Below are 13,991 nucleotides of genomic sequence, written 5' to 3'. Positions count from 1 at the left end.
TTGGGATTTTTTACAGCCAAAAAACTCCCCAACCAAAAACAGTTGATTACAGCCTATGTGTGCATGGACACATAGGATAACATGCTGGAGAGTTTATTGACTGTAGAAAAAAAAAAAAAAAAAAAAACCGTCTGAAGCCAAAAACCAGCAGCTGTAAAAATGTCCAAAAACAACCAATGTGCATGTTTATACTCAGTTGTGATATGATGCTACTTGTATGTCAAGACATCGCTTGTTTATCAAGTCAAAATGTATTTAAAATATTTCTTTCCTGTGCAGTCACCTTCTTCTCTGATGTCACCTTCTTCTCTGATGTCACAGGTAGCTGGCTGTATCTTCTGGGATCCTGCAGCTGCCCCCCCCCCCATTGACGCATGTGCACCAAAACAGTTATTCAGGAGTCTCTTCTGATTGGCTGGCTATAAGAACCCAGTGTGCCTGAATTGGCCCATCTCAAGGCGGTTGGATGTCTCTTCCGAGTTCTTGCAGACACAAAACAACCCCGCCCCCTGCACCACATGCACGTCATCAGGAAGCTGGCTTTCTCAGCTGGGTCTTGCAGCTGGCCCTCTGATGACACACATGTGCCTCATCAGAGGACTGGCCGTCTCTTCTGTTTTCCTGCAGATGGCTACTCAGTGATGTACATGCACATTGGCATGTCATCAGGGGGCAGGCTATCTATTTCAGTTTCTTGCAGCCACAAATGCATATGTGTTGAGGTGCGTCATCAGGGGACCAGTTGTCTCGACTGGGTTCCTACAGCCTGCCACCCATAACATGCGTGTGCCTCTGCACGTCATCAGGTAGCCAGCTCTCCCTTCCAAGTTCTTGCAGCCACCCATGTGATTGAGAATGTGCGCAAAGGCACGTCATCAGGGGGCCATCTGTCTTGTCTGGTTTCCTGCAGCCTGCCACCAATGACAATGCATGTGCCTCGGCACGTTATAAAGCTGTCTCTTCTGGGTTCTTGCAACCACCCACATCGTGATGCATGTGTGCCGAGGCACTTAATCAGTGGTGCCGCCATCTCTTTTGGGTTCCAGCAGTCAGCCACCCATGACATTCATGTGCCTCGGTATGTCATTAGGGGGACCAGCTGTCTCTTCTAGGTTCTTGCAGCCAGCCACATGGTGACAAATGTGCGCCAAGGCACTTCATCAGGGGGACAGCTGTCTCTTCTGGTTTCCTGCAACCAGCCGCCCAATGCCATGCATGTGCATTGATACATCAGGAGGGGCATGCTGCAAGAATCATAAAGATATTGCCGACCCCAAAATGAAAACCCTGGAACCCATGTGCTGTAGAGTACCCTGAGACCTCCTGGGATGTGTGACCCAAGTATCCCAGGAGGCCGCAGGCAGCCGATACATCATTCTTGCCTAGCCAAAACCCAGGAATTGCAAGGGATTGTTCCCCAAAAATAGGCAATAGGGAACACAAAATCCAAATTGTAAGAGGGAAGGTGGAGGAGTGGAATACTGTAACGTTGGATGTGGAGGGCAACGGTTAGTCAGCTTTAGCTACCCAGGTCTAGCTGGGAGTTGTAGTTCCCCCACAGCTAGAAAGCCACCGACCGGCAGACCCAGCTCATTGCTAATCCCACTCTCCACAATATAAAACAATTGTAAGTCACAACTCGGAACTCTGAAGCTTCTCCCGCGTTCCATCTCAGACAATACAGCAACGAAAGGATTAATGGGAGAGGAAGCTGACGGGAAGGAAGTGGGTCGAGGGATTTGGAAAGTGGGAAGAGGAGATACGGAACAGAGAGACAGAGGAAGAAAAATAGGACGAGAGATAGAGATTCAGATTTATCAATTTAATAATCGCTTCTGGAAAAACCCAGACAGGTAGATGGAACTGGAGGATTGCAATTACTTCCCCCGTCAGATAAACCAGTTTTATCAGCCAGCTATTTCTGACAACCCTAAATCGCCTCGCAATCAGCAGCCTAGATCTCTTCCGAGCAAACAGCGCGCTCCGAGTGCCCGCCAACACTGACGGAAAGTTCTGGGAGACACAGGTGGCCCCCACCACCTCCAACCCTGGCCGAAAAAAAGAAAAAAAAAAAAAAAAAGACCCTTCGATATATCTCGCCAACCCTTATCAAGGCTTTCCATCTTACTATAAGCGCAATTCCGCTTTGCCATCTGCTCTCCATGAAAGGAGTCGGTTAATTTTGGCGTTTTTTTTTATCTCGGTTCAGGATCATCATTAGAAAAAAAAAAAAAAAAAAAGCTTATATGTCTGCTGGCTGCAAAGTAATATCTAGTGGGGGGGTAGATAAGATCACGGCAGCTGTGAGATCTCTAAAAGAAATACTTTCCTGCACACGTGATCCTTTTAATACAATGAATGCTAGAGTCACAGCAGATAAGGATCTGCATTGAGGCCTGTCCCGACACAGCGATTCTATCAGGACCTGACTGCATAATGGAATATTTTAAAGCTTATCTGGCCGGCGATCAGAGCTCGCTTGTTATCCCACTCTGCATCTGGGTGGGAGCTGCGGCCTTCAGAAACGATGCAGCTTCTCACCTTTCGACACCCCATCCCCCCCTACCACCTCTATCAAAATAATCTGCATAAAAGCGAGGCGAATAATGAGCTGGAGGAGTCCAGGCGGCCTCCATCTCCTCCACATATCTGGGCTGGGAAGATAAGCCCTACATGTGACCATGTGTACATGTAATATTCCGGGAGATTGGATGCTTTTTTTTTTTTTTTTTGTGCCGCGTCCAAAAGCAAAAAGGAATAAAATTCTGGGGTCTTATTCGCAAAGGCGTCAGCAAGATTTTTTTTTTTTTTTTCAGGAAACATCATTTGACCGCTTTTGCAAATTTATAAACGTACTGGACTATTTCCCCGCATTTCTGATTCAAGGTTTACCAAGAACTCAATGGTTTTAATCCAGCCCTTCTCAAGCTTTTTACCCTTGAACCCTTAAGAATAAGGTTTAGGTTTCAGGGAACCCCTGCTTAAAAATATATTTATTGGGGGACAATAGGAAGAGAGTGTCCCATACATTGGTTGTCAGTGTGAAGAATGCACCCCTTACAGAGGTGGTCACAACACTACCCTTAATGAAAACTATAAAGATCATTGGTATTATGCTGCTGGCTCTAATATATGGCACTGGATATGGAACTATACAGGCACCAGCAGATGTGAGGTCAATCAGCCATAGCGCAATGAACCCCTGGCAACCTTTGGAGGAAACCTAGATGATAATGGCTGGTTTAAGAATGATTGAGGACCCAATGTAATTATGCAGTTCAGCACTTCAGGGAATGATTATGTGATCATTTACATATGCACAGGCTATAGAGAGAGGCCAATATCTGTCTACAAGTCTAGATCAAGGTTTCTCAACTAAGGTTCCATGGAGCTCTTGGGTTCCTCCAGGAGGTTGCTAGGGGTTCCTTGAGCAATGAGCAATCTCTGCCTCTCAGACAAGTTCCCACTGACACCACTGGTCTTTTTTGCCATCTGTAAGGGGGTATTTTTTCCCCATGTCTACAAGTGTAAGGAGCATTCAGCCCACTGTCTGTCACACTAATGTATCAATAGTTGTAGATATAGTAATTTTCAACAATGGTTCCTCAAGACCGGAAAGTTATTTTAAGGGTTCCTCTCTACTGAACAGTTTGCGATAGGCTGGTCTAGATTGATGCATATGCCCAGGGTGGCCCTATAAACTGATTTTGGCATATGCCAGGCCAGTGATGGCAAACCTTGGCACCCCAGAGGTTTTGGAACTACATTTCCCATGATGCTCCACTACACTGCAGAGTGCATGAGTCATCATGGGAAATGTATTTCCAAAACATCTGGGGTGCCAAGGTTCGCCATCACTGTGCCAGGCAATGTCATAGGATACTGAAGCACTGCAGTGAGATAAACATTGTCCAATCCGGCAAGAGAGACGTGCCACCTGCGTTTATCTTAGGCCACTTACCCACCATTAACACTTCCTTTAGTTATCATTGTATTGATAACTACAGCACAATGTGGGTATCCCAGCTAATGATCAATTGAAATGCTAATAACCATTGCAAGAGGACAATAAGATTCCCATACACACGTAAAAAGGGAGTGCATTCCCAATGGCCATCAAGCCAACCTCCAGTGGTATACAGTTACCAAAGGGCCACCGAGTCTCTTATAAATTATCTGACCCACATCTAATATAAATGCGCTCCCTATTACCAATGGGCCTTATGCAGCTGCACAGTGAGCAGAAGGTATTCTCATTCAATAAATGGGATCATTGTGCTTGCCAGAATCAACATACTGTATATGAGCCTGGGTATACTCTATAGAATGTGTACCTGCTGGGCACCTTCATAAAACGCTCCTGTAAGCTTTTCTTGCGACCCGCAGATGGATCACTATCATTAGGGTCGATCACATCATTGCTGTAAATACAGTCGCATTTTCAGAAATTAGCCTGAACTTACAGGGCACTGAAATGCCATTACCAAGGAGCACATGACAAAAGAACTGCACATGACAGAAAGCAGCTGATCGTCTACCAAATCTGGAAAAAGTGTCTGAAGGTTCACAGACAGCCCTCTGGGCACAAAACACGGAGTCTGATGCATAGATAAGCCTATAACTCCCAAGGAGAAGAGAAACTATGTAGAAGCCGGTTGGTCTCTTTTTTGGTTTCCTATAGAATAAGCCCTTGTGCAATGCTACATAAAAAGCCTGTGCACAGTGCGTGCCAAATAAAGAAATTGCAGGTAAATAAAAAAAAATTAAAAAAAGAGCAAAGATGAGGGTTATGAAAAGCAGAAATCCATAGCAACTAGGCTTCTCTTTGCAAAACTGCTTTGGCAGAGTGCTCCTTTACATTGCCGCGCCTCCTGTTTTCCCAACACAGTGTAGGCAACTCAATTGTACCCTAATGCTTCAATCAGTCTTGAAGCTTGCTGCTTCTCCCCCAACAATCCCCAGCAATAGGACAACAGAAGAGAGGGTAAAGTTTTGAAGACACTGTCCTTATAAGAAGAGTACCGGGCACCTATCTTGGTTTCTTCCCAGGGTGGATGCACACTGGCCTACTTGTGACTCATATGAATTAATACAGAGACAGGAAAGTTCCTGTAGAACTATGAGTAAGTTTTAAGATACTGCCCTCAACAAGAAGAGCATTGGGCACTCTTGGTTCTTTCCTAGGTTGGACACACATGGGCCTGCCTGAGACACATATAGATCCATAGAGAGAAAAGAAAGTTCATGGTGAACTATGTGCAGGCTTCAAGAAACTGTGTTGATACGAAGAGCACTGGGTACCCATCTTGATTTTTTTCCCTGGCTAGCCAAACATGGTTCCTTCCGAGGTTGGACACTCATGGGCCAGCCTGTGATATACAGTATATGGATCAATAGAGAGATAGGGAAGTTCATGTAGATCTACACACACCAGAACCCAATTATGGTACACAAGGTGACATGTTCTTCCAACAGCAACTGAAAAGAGTCAATAACGCTTGGTGTTGGCTACAAATTCTTTAGAGAACTGGCTGTTATCTGTACAGCTCTGGGTTAAATTAGTACAGCTGACCAAAGATGGAGGACATCACCTTCAACACCAAAGATTGACCTCGCTGCTAATAGCCTTATTATATGTTCCCACATTTCTTTGAAGGACATCATAGAGACTTGTAGTTCTCAATGGAGCTCAATGTGGTGAGTTCAGTGACCTCACCACACTTGTAGTCTATGGATACCTCCTCCAACCCAGTAACTGCAAGGTTTGTACCTTGGCACAACCTGCTGCTAGAAGAATAGCCTGCAGGAGCCATATCATTGCACCCATGGTCCACTGATTAAGGCTCGGTTCACACAGGCGCGACTTGTCCAGGTGACTTCGCCGCCTGACAAGTCGCCCCCGTTCTGTACTACGGAACCGTTCTAAGAGGAGCGACTCAAGTCGCTCCGACTTAGAAAAAAGGTTCCTGTACTACTTTTGGCATGACTTCGGGCGACTTGCATTGACTTCTATACAGAAGTCATTTTGCAAGTCGCCGCTGAGGTCTCGGCAGGTCGCGGCGCTGCAAGTCGTGCCGCGTTGTGCCGCGTCCTGTGTGAACCGAGCCTAAGGCTGCAATGAATTAAAGTGATTGTAATCTCTATTTTTTTTTTTTAAATAACAGATAGGTTCATACTTACCTGCTCTGTGCAATGGAAATGCAAAGAGGGGCCCCCGAACCTCCTCTTCTTGGCTCCTCCTTTCTTGGTATGCCACTATAGGAAACCGCTTCTGCAGGCTCGATCCCAAGTCGCGCTGCCGATGTCCATAGACACAGACAGCGCAGCGTAATCCCACCCCCCACTCCTTTCTCACAGGTTTGACTGACAGCAACAAGAGCCTATGAGATACGAGAATGGGGAGAGCTGCTACAGACAGGCACAGCGTTGGATCAAGTGAGGGCAAAGGTAAGAATAAAAGGTGTGGGGGGGGGGGGGGGGGGGGGGGACCGCTACCTAAACATTTTTTACCTTAAAGAAAAAAAAAAAAAAAAAAAAAAATTATAAATCGTGCCTATGGTACATTTTCACATCTCTGCGTTTTCCAGCTGGTGCATTTTTGGAAAGGGTCTGGGACTTTTTTTACCGCAGCAGATTAAGTTTTGACTGTAATAAACTTCAATGGACCTGCACCAAAAACACAAGGGCACCCCCCCCCCCCGATGCATAGTGGCCCACTGATGTCACAAGGGGCCGGGGCCACCAAGTGACATCGCAAGCTCTTTAGCGATTTGAGAACAGTCAAGACAGCAAAGCAGGCAGGAGCTATTTTTTTTCCGGGTCGGAGGTGGTGGGTGTCATGATTGACACTGGGAGAGTGGACTTTTTTTTTTTTTTATTTGTTAAATAAAGGAATTGTCGAAAACTTATGTTGTGTCTTTTACTCACTTTTTACACTTGTTTGGTGAATAGGGTGCTCGCTCCTCCCCTACCTTTCTGGGCTTGCCAGGCTGCATGCTCGGATAATGGTCTGGCATTGTTTTTGGGGGGTCCCCCATGCCAATTTTTTTTTTGGCGGGGGGTGGTGAAAGATAAAAAAAAAAAAAAAAAAAAATGAATGAATGCAAAACACATGAAAACTGCATTCAAACGCACTGGTTTAAAAACGCAAAACACACCGGAAAAAGGGCATCAAGCACAGCCACATAGATGTGAACCTAGGGTAAAGGCTGAAAAAAAATGCAAACAAAAAACAAAATGCACATTTTTTTATTTTTTTATTTATTAAGCAATATTGGTGCATTTTTTAATTGTTTTCCTCAAGAGGTGAACTTTTACTTTAAATAATAACATGCCATGGCTACCTAGCACCAAAGATTTGATCAGCGGTGGGTTTAAAAAATATATATAACCCAAGAACATTAACGTAATATACTGCAGCTTTCCAGGCCTTGGATGTGGTCTCCTCATTGTTTTTTCTTAGGCTAAGAACAATTTCAGGAAGTACAGAAAAATATCTGTTGATCCTGCCAGAATTTCATGGTCCTTGTCATTTGCTATACACTGAACAGATATCTTCAACAAAGTCATCAGCTTTTTCAGATATCTTCAGTGAACTACAAACCCCTTCTTCGAAGTGGAGATGAGCAGATGTGGAGGTGGGTGTAGTTCAAATCAGGAGAACAACCTAGGGCAGTGGTCTCCAAACTGCGGCCCTGGGGCCAGGTGTGACCCTTTGCTTATCTTCATCAGATTCATCTGGCTCTTGAGGCACTATTCTTCAGTCTGGTAAAAAGGCAGCATTCTCCCCACTGACCAAAACAGTGGGGCATAATTTATGCCACTGACGCCAATGATGGGGCACTATCCCTCCTACTGACACCAAACAATGGTGCATTGTTTACTCCCACTGACCAACGAAGGCTCATTGTTTACACCCACTGACCAACGAAGGCGCATTGTTTACACCCACTGACCAAAAATGGCACATTGTTTACTCCCACTGACCAAACGAAGGCGCATTGTTTACTCCCACTGACCAACGAAGGAGCATTGTTTACTCCCACTGACCAACGAAGGCGCATTGTTTACGCCCACTGACCAACGAAGGCGCATTGTTTACGCCCACTGACCAACGAAGGCGCATTGTTTACGCCCACTGACCAACGAAGGCGCATTGTTTATGCCCACTGACCAACAATGGCACATTGTTTACTCCCACTGACCAACGAAGGCTCATTGTTTACACCCACTGACCAAAAATTGCACATTGTTTACTCCCACTGACCAACGAAGGAGCATTGTTTACTCCCACTGACCAACGAAGGCGCATTGTTTACGCCCACTGACCAACAATGGCGCATTGTTTACGCCCACTGACCAACAATGGCGCATTGTTTACTCCCACTGACCAACAATGGCGCATTGTTTACTCCCACTGACCAATGATGGCGCATTGTTTACTCCCACTGACCAATGATGGTGCATTGTTTACTCCCACTGACCAATGATGGCGCATTGTTTACTCCCACCGACCAACTATGGTGCATTGTTTACGCCCACCGACCAACTATGGTGCATTGTTTACTCCCACTGACCGACGATGGCACCATTGTTTACTCCCACTGACCAATGATGGCACATTGTTTACGCCCACCGACCAACTATGGTGCATTGTTTACTCCCACTGACCGACTATGGCACATTGTTTACACCCACTGCCACAAGGGGAGGGGGGGGGGGGGAACTCAGTTCAGCCCCCCTTTAGTCTAAAGGACATTAAACTGGCCCTTTCTTTAAAAAGTTTGCCGACCCTTGTCCTAGGGTGACAATGTGCTCCTCCGTTGATACAGTGTGCAAGTGGTGTCACCACAGGACAGGAAGTATGTTACTGGCATCACCAGGTAAAAATACAAGGGGGAAAAAAATGCAGTCACCAAATCTAAAGACTGGTAACAAGCAAAAAAATAAAAGTTTGCTCTTGGTATTAGAAGCACTTAAAAGTGGAAGTATTAGGATTTATACAATTTAGAGTTCTAGTTTTACACGGTCTACACCCCATGTCAACACACTGAAAAGTATGAACGATGATAAACATTTTTAAGGCCAGATATAATGCAAATCTGCAACAAAAATTTAGGCACGGCTAACAAAAGATAAAACATTTAACGGGCCATTCATTCATTCTCCTTAACAAATCCTCAGCTTTCATCTACATCTCCATGCAACCGAGAGCAAACAATTGCAAAGCACACAAACTTTCTTTGAGTCCGCCATCTTGATTCTGAACGATAAAAATCGAGGTCTGAAGAGCGTACCAGTTGTGAAAGTTCTAGATTAGCATTTCTCATTAGCAGTGCGAGCCAATGGTGCTTTAGTACGCCAGATTCTAAGGGCTATTTTTATAGGTTGACATCATATACAACAACACAGTACAAAGAGCGATCATGTGCAGTACAACACAGAGGCCGATTTACTAAAGCTGGAAAGTGCAAAATCCGGTGCGGCTTCCATTTTTTTTTCCAGTCAAAGCTTAAAATGAACAAGCTGAGGTTAGAGGCCGATTGGCTACCATGCACAGCTTCACCAGATTTTGCACTCTCCAGTTTCCACTCTCCAATCAACCCCAGCAGCCAATCACAGCTCAACATTAATTCTTTAACTAAACGGATCATCAAAAAACTGATCTGTGATTGGCTGTTAGGGGTTACTGCACCCCTATGCAGTACGGTTATTAAAGTTAAAATCTCTTTAAAAAATAAAATTAAAAAAAAGGGTAGTTGATACAGTTACAGAGAAATCGCAGCCTTAGGGTCTACTTACATGATACAACGTTGAAGGAGGCTGATTATCAAACCGTCAAAATGATAGCGAGCTACCAATCAATAATACTAATCATACTCTTGGTTGCTTGGGGTTACTGGTTTCAGGTGACTGAGTTCATATAGGATACTAAGTTCAACCCAAAGTGGCATCCTGCCTCCCAAGCTCAACACACATTCCCTTGAAATTGATACAAATAATCAAATTTGACTGTTGACAGAGTGAAATTTTCAATCTGTTGGGTCATTTCTTGACTCTATCTCAAACGTTTGATGGATCGCTTCATTGACCTGACCAACGTCTCATGTGTGGTCATCTCAACCCAACAAAACCATCAGCCAACATTCAAAGCTTGTACTGATGGCTCAAGCAGTCAACGAACTTGGCACGAAGCATCACGCCCCAGGGCCCTATGACCGTCCCCAGACACCGACTGCCCTAAAATAATTGTGTGACCGCTAATGATCTTGTAAGTAGAGTGTCACAGGCCAGATCTGTAGACGACCTGAGGCCAAGAATCAGCATTTCCTTCTCCTGGGATGTGGAGCTGATCAATGCCTCCACACAGCAGGGGATATCCTTCTGTAGGACTCCAGAATCAAAATGGATTATCACTCTCCCAGTGCCAGCCTGGACTGGGCATCCTAGTTAACTGGAACCACCTTGGAATTCTAGAGTTTCATGTCCGCTAACAGGAAAAGTTTATAATACTCCCGTAGAGAGTCATAAAACTTGTAAACAAAGCAGTAATACAATATTAATAAACACCACTGTGTTGGCGACATTCTCAAAACGCACACATTGGCTTCCAATGCCACTTGCTATTAAAGAACTACCAGCCGGGAACATGCCCTGAGATGCTGAGACTTGTAGTTCTCTAAAATACAACAAATTTATGTTACATAGCAAGAAAAGGAACTTTAGCACAGTTGACTTACGTTTAATCTGCCTGGGATTACGCTGTTTTCTTCTGGACATCTCTCTGTGGTGGGCAGTCAGGGTGGCAGGGAGGGGGCTCAGGTTCTCCTCATGCCCTCAGTAGCGTTGCAGTCCGTTCAGAGGTTCAAGGGAGAAGGTGGTTCGGCATAAACAGGGCAGCAGAGGTTTCCAGAGGCAGACTCCCCCAATCTGATATACAAACTGGGGTGGAACCCCTGTCAGCAAACCACAGCAATGGCATATGTCATCGGCAGAGAGCTTCCAGCCATGAGCAATTCCTCCTGCCGAAGGGAAAAATTCCCCCCGTCTCCTGCAGGGGCAACTGCCAGACTCTTTTGGGTGGTGATTACTCTCCAAAAACCTCCAGCAGGAAAAATTTCTGATCAGTAATTAATGTCCACAACCTCCACCAGGGGTAAGGGATTATTGAGAGCCTACACCAGGCTATGCCAGAGCTATCTTCTCTTTCATTTAGGGGTACGAGATCTTCTCTGCCATTTAGTGGTACCATCCATGGAAGGTACCCCCGTCTGTAGAATATGATAAGAAAGGGTAATAATCCCAGCAACGCTCTCTGTTTTTTGTCAGCTTTTTTTTTCCAGGGTAGATACCTTGTCCTCTATAATCAGATCCTTCAGAGGGCAGATGCTGGGTCCTGCGTGATTAGATGCCCAGTCTTCTGAGAAGGGATCCTGCAAGAAGAAGATGTCTAGTCCTCTGTGACTAGATCCTACATGGGGTAGATGTCGTGTGTCTGCCCAGATCTTGTATGGGAATGGATGTCCACTATGTGCCCAGTCCCCTGTGCGGAGTAGATACCCTGTGACCAGATTTTGCAGGGAGTAGATGCCCAGTCCCCTATGATCAGATACTGTTGGAAGGGGGGGGGGGTTGGGGGGGTGTCCCCTGTGATGAGATCCTGCAGGAGGTTGCTGTTGAGTCCTTAATGATCAAATTCTGTATGGGGTAGATGCCCAGTGTGTGTCCAGTCCATTCGATCAGATCCACTAGGAGCCCTCTATGTGCCCAGTCCTCAATGATTGAATATTGTAGGAGGGCAGACCTGAGTTATCTGGTCCTTTTGGTGGTTGGTGCCCAGTCCTGGGTGATCAGGTCCTTTGGGAGGTAGGTACCCAGTCCTGAGTGATTAGGTCCTGTAGGGGGTAGGCGCCCAGTCCTGGGTGATCAGGCCCTGTAGTGGGTAGGCGCTTAGTCCTGGGTGATCAGGCCTTGTAGAGGGTAGGCGCTTAGTCCTGGGTGATCGGTTCCTGTAGGGGGTAGGCGCTTAGTCCTGGGTGATCAGGTCCTGTAGGGGGTAGGCGCTTAGTCCTTGGTGATCAGGTCCTGTAGGGGGTAGGCACTTAGTCCTGGGTGATCAGGTCTTGTAGGGGGTAGGTGCCCAGTCCTGGGTGATCAGGTCCTGTAGGGGGTAGGTGCCCAGTCCTGGGTGATCAGGTCTTGTAGGGGGTAGGTGCCCAGTCCTGGGTGATCAGGTCCTGTAGGGGGTAGGTGCCCAGTCCTGGGTGATCAGGTCCTGTAGGGGGTAGGTGACCAGTCCTGGGTGATCAGGTCCTGTAGGGGGTAGGTGCCCAGTCCTGGGTGATCAGGTCCTGTAGGGGGTAGGTGCCCAGTTCTGGGTGATCAGGTCCTGTAGGGGGTAGGTGCCCAGTCCTGGGTGATCAGGTCCTGTAGGGGGTAAGTGCTCAGTCCTGGGTGATCAGGTCCTTTAGGTGGTAAGTGCCCAGTCTTGTCTGATCGGGTCCTTTAGGAGGTAGGTGCCCAGTCCTGGGTGATCAGATCCTGAAGAGGGTAGGTGCCCAGTCTTGGGTAATCAGGTCCTGTAGGGGGTAGGTGCTCAGTACTGGGTGATCAGGTCCTTTAGGGGGTAAGTGCCCAGTCCTGGGTGATCAGGTCCTTTAGGGGGTAAGTGCCCAGTCCTGGGTGATCAGGTCCTTTAGGAGGTAGGTGTGCAGCCTTCTTCTATGATCAGGTCCTGTAGGGGGTAGGTGCTCCCTCTCTGCCCCCTCTCCAGTGACAGGCTCTGCCAGGCTCGATGCCCCCCTTGTCTCCGGGAAAGTAGCAACGTCGCCCTCCTGGTTGTGATTAGCGCTGCCAGTCTGGGTGCCCTCCCATCATCCAGTGTGGGATCGGTGTGCCCAGAAACATCCAGCCCGCTCTTGCCAGGCTCTCCGCTCTATAGCAGGGCAGTGAGGAGTACAGCTCCGGGCTCAGCAGGTGCAGATAACGGTGCGGGGCGACAGTACGCTGAGCAACCAGGGTGGGAGGGGCACCGGGATCCTGGGCACACAAGGTGGGCGGGGTTCCGGGATCCTCACTTTCTCAATGGAACCTGAAAATGTATCAAAGCGGCCGGAGAGCAACATTCCAAACGGGGCGTGGCCGCCGGAGGGAAAGGAGGCGGAGACGCGGGCACCGCCCACTGACGCCCCTATGCCCGCAGCTACCGCCCTCAGCAACGTCACGACGCACGCAGTATGGACGGGAATAGAGGACTTTCATATTACACGCCCCTAAAGGGCGTGTCAAAGGGGGGCGTTTTTATACAGAGTGCCACTGTGTCCAAACTTGATGACTGAGAGGCAGCCTGCTTACAAAGATCAATGGATTATCTGCAGGTTATGGAACTACAAGTCCCAGCATGCACTGCCCTGGAAATTCATCTTCATTTGATCCATTTACAATAGTTAACCACTTAAGGACCAAGCCTCTTTTTGAGATTTGTTGTTTACAAGTTAAAAACAGTTTTTTTTTTGCTAGAAAATTTCTTAGAACCCCAAATGTTGTACATTTTTTTCCCAACACCCTAGAGAATAAAATGGCGGCCGTTGCAATACTTTCTGTCACACCGTACTTGCGCAGCGGTCTTAAAAGCGCACTTTTTTTTGGAAAAAATACACTTTTTTTAATTAAAAAATAAGACAACAGTAAAGTTAGTCCAATTTTTTTTTTTATATTGCGAAAGATAATGTTACGTCCAGTAAATTGATAACCCAACATGTCACTCTTCAGAATTGCGCCCGCTCGTGGAATGGTGACAAACTTTTACCCTTAAAAATCTCCATAGGCGACGTTTAAAAAAATCTACAGGTTGCATGTTTTGAGTTACAGATGAGATCTAAGGCTAGAATTATTGCTCTCGCTCTACTGATTGTGGAGATACCTCACATGTGTGGTTTGAAATCCTTTTTTATATGCGGGCGCTACTCACGTATACGTTCGCTTCTGCACGT

The 13,991-nt window shown here is 46.6% G+C and overlaps 1 protein-coding gene across 2 annotated transcripts in view; it reads right to left on the bottom strand.

The window, feature by feature from the left end:
• Nucleotides 1-13,131, bottom strand: part of ZFPM1 (zinc finger protein, FOG family member 1) — a 163,198-nt gene extending 150,067 nt beyond the window's left edge. The window contains exon 1 of one of the 2 annotated variants that reach the window (XM_077453368.1): nt 10,740-13,131. In XM_077453368.1, the coding sequence (XP_077309494.1) occupies nt 10,740-10,779 (40 nt within the window). In that variant the 5' untranslated portion in view covers nt 10,780-13,131. The remainder of the gene's footprint in view (nt 1-10,739) is intronic. The other variant, XM_077453370.1, reaches the window with a different exon arrangement.
• Nucleotides 13,132-13,991: the final 860 nt, after the last annotated feature.

This window comes from Lithobates pipiens, unplaced genomic scaffold, assembly GCF_037356315.1.
Source record: "Lithobates pipiens isolate NorthernLeopardFrog02 unplaced genomic scaffold, aLitPip1_a1.2 Scaffold_10, whole genome shotgun sequence".
In the NCBI taxonomy this organism is placed as follows: Eukaryota; Metazoa; Chordata; class Amphibia; order Anura; family Ranidae; genus Lithobates; species Lithobates pipiens.
This window is presented reverse-complemented; position numbering and strand designations above follow the sequence as displayed.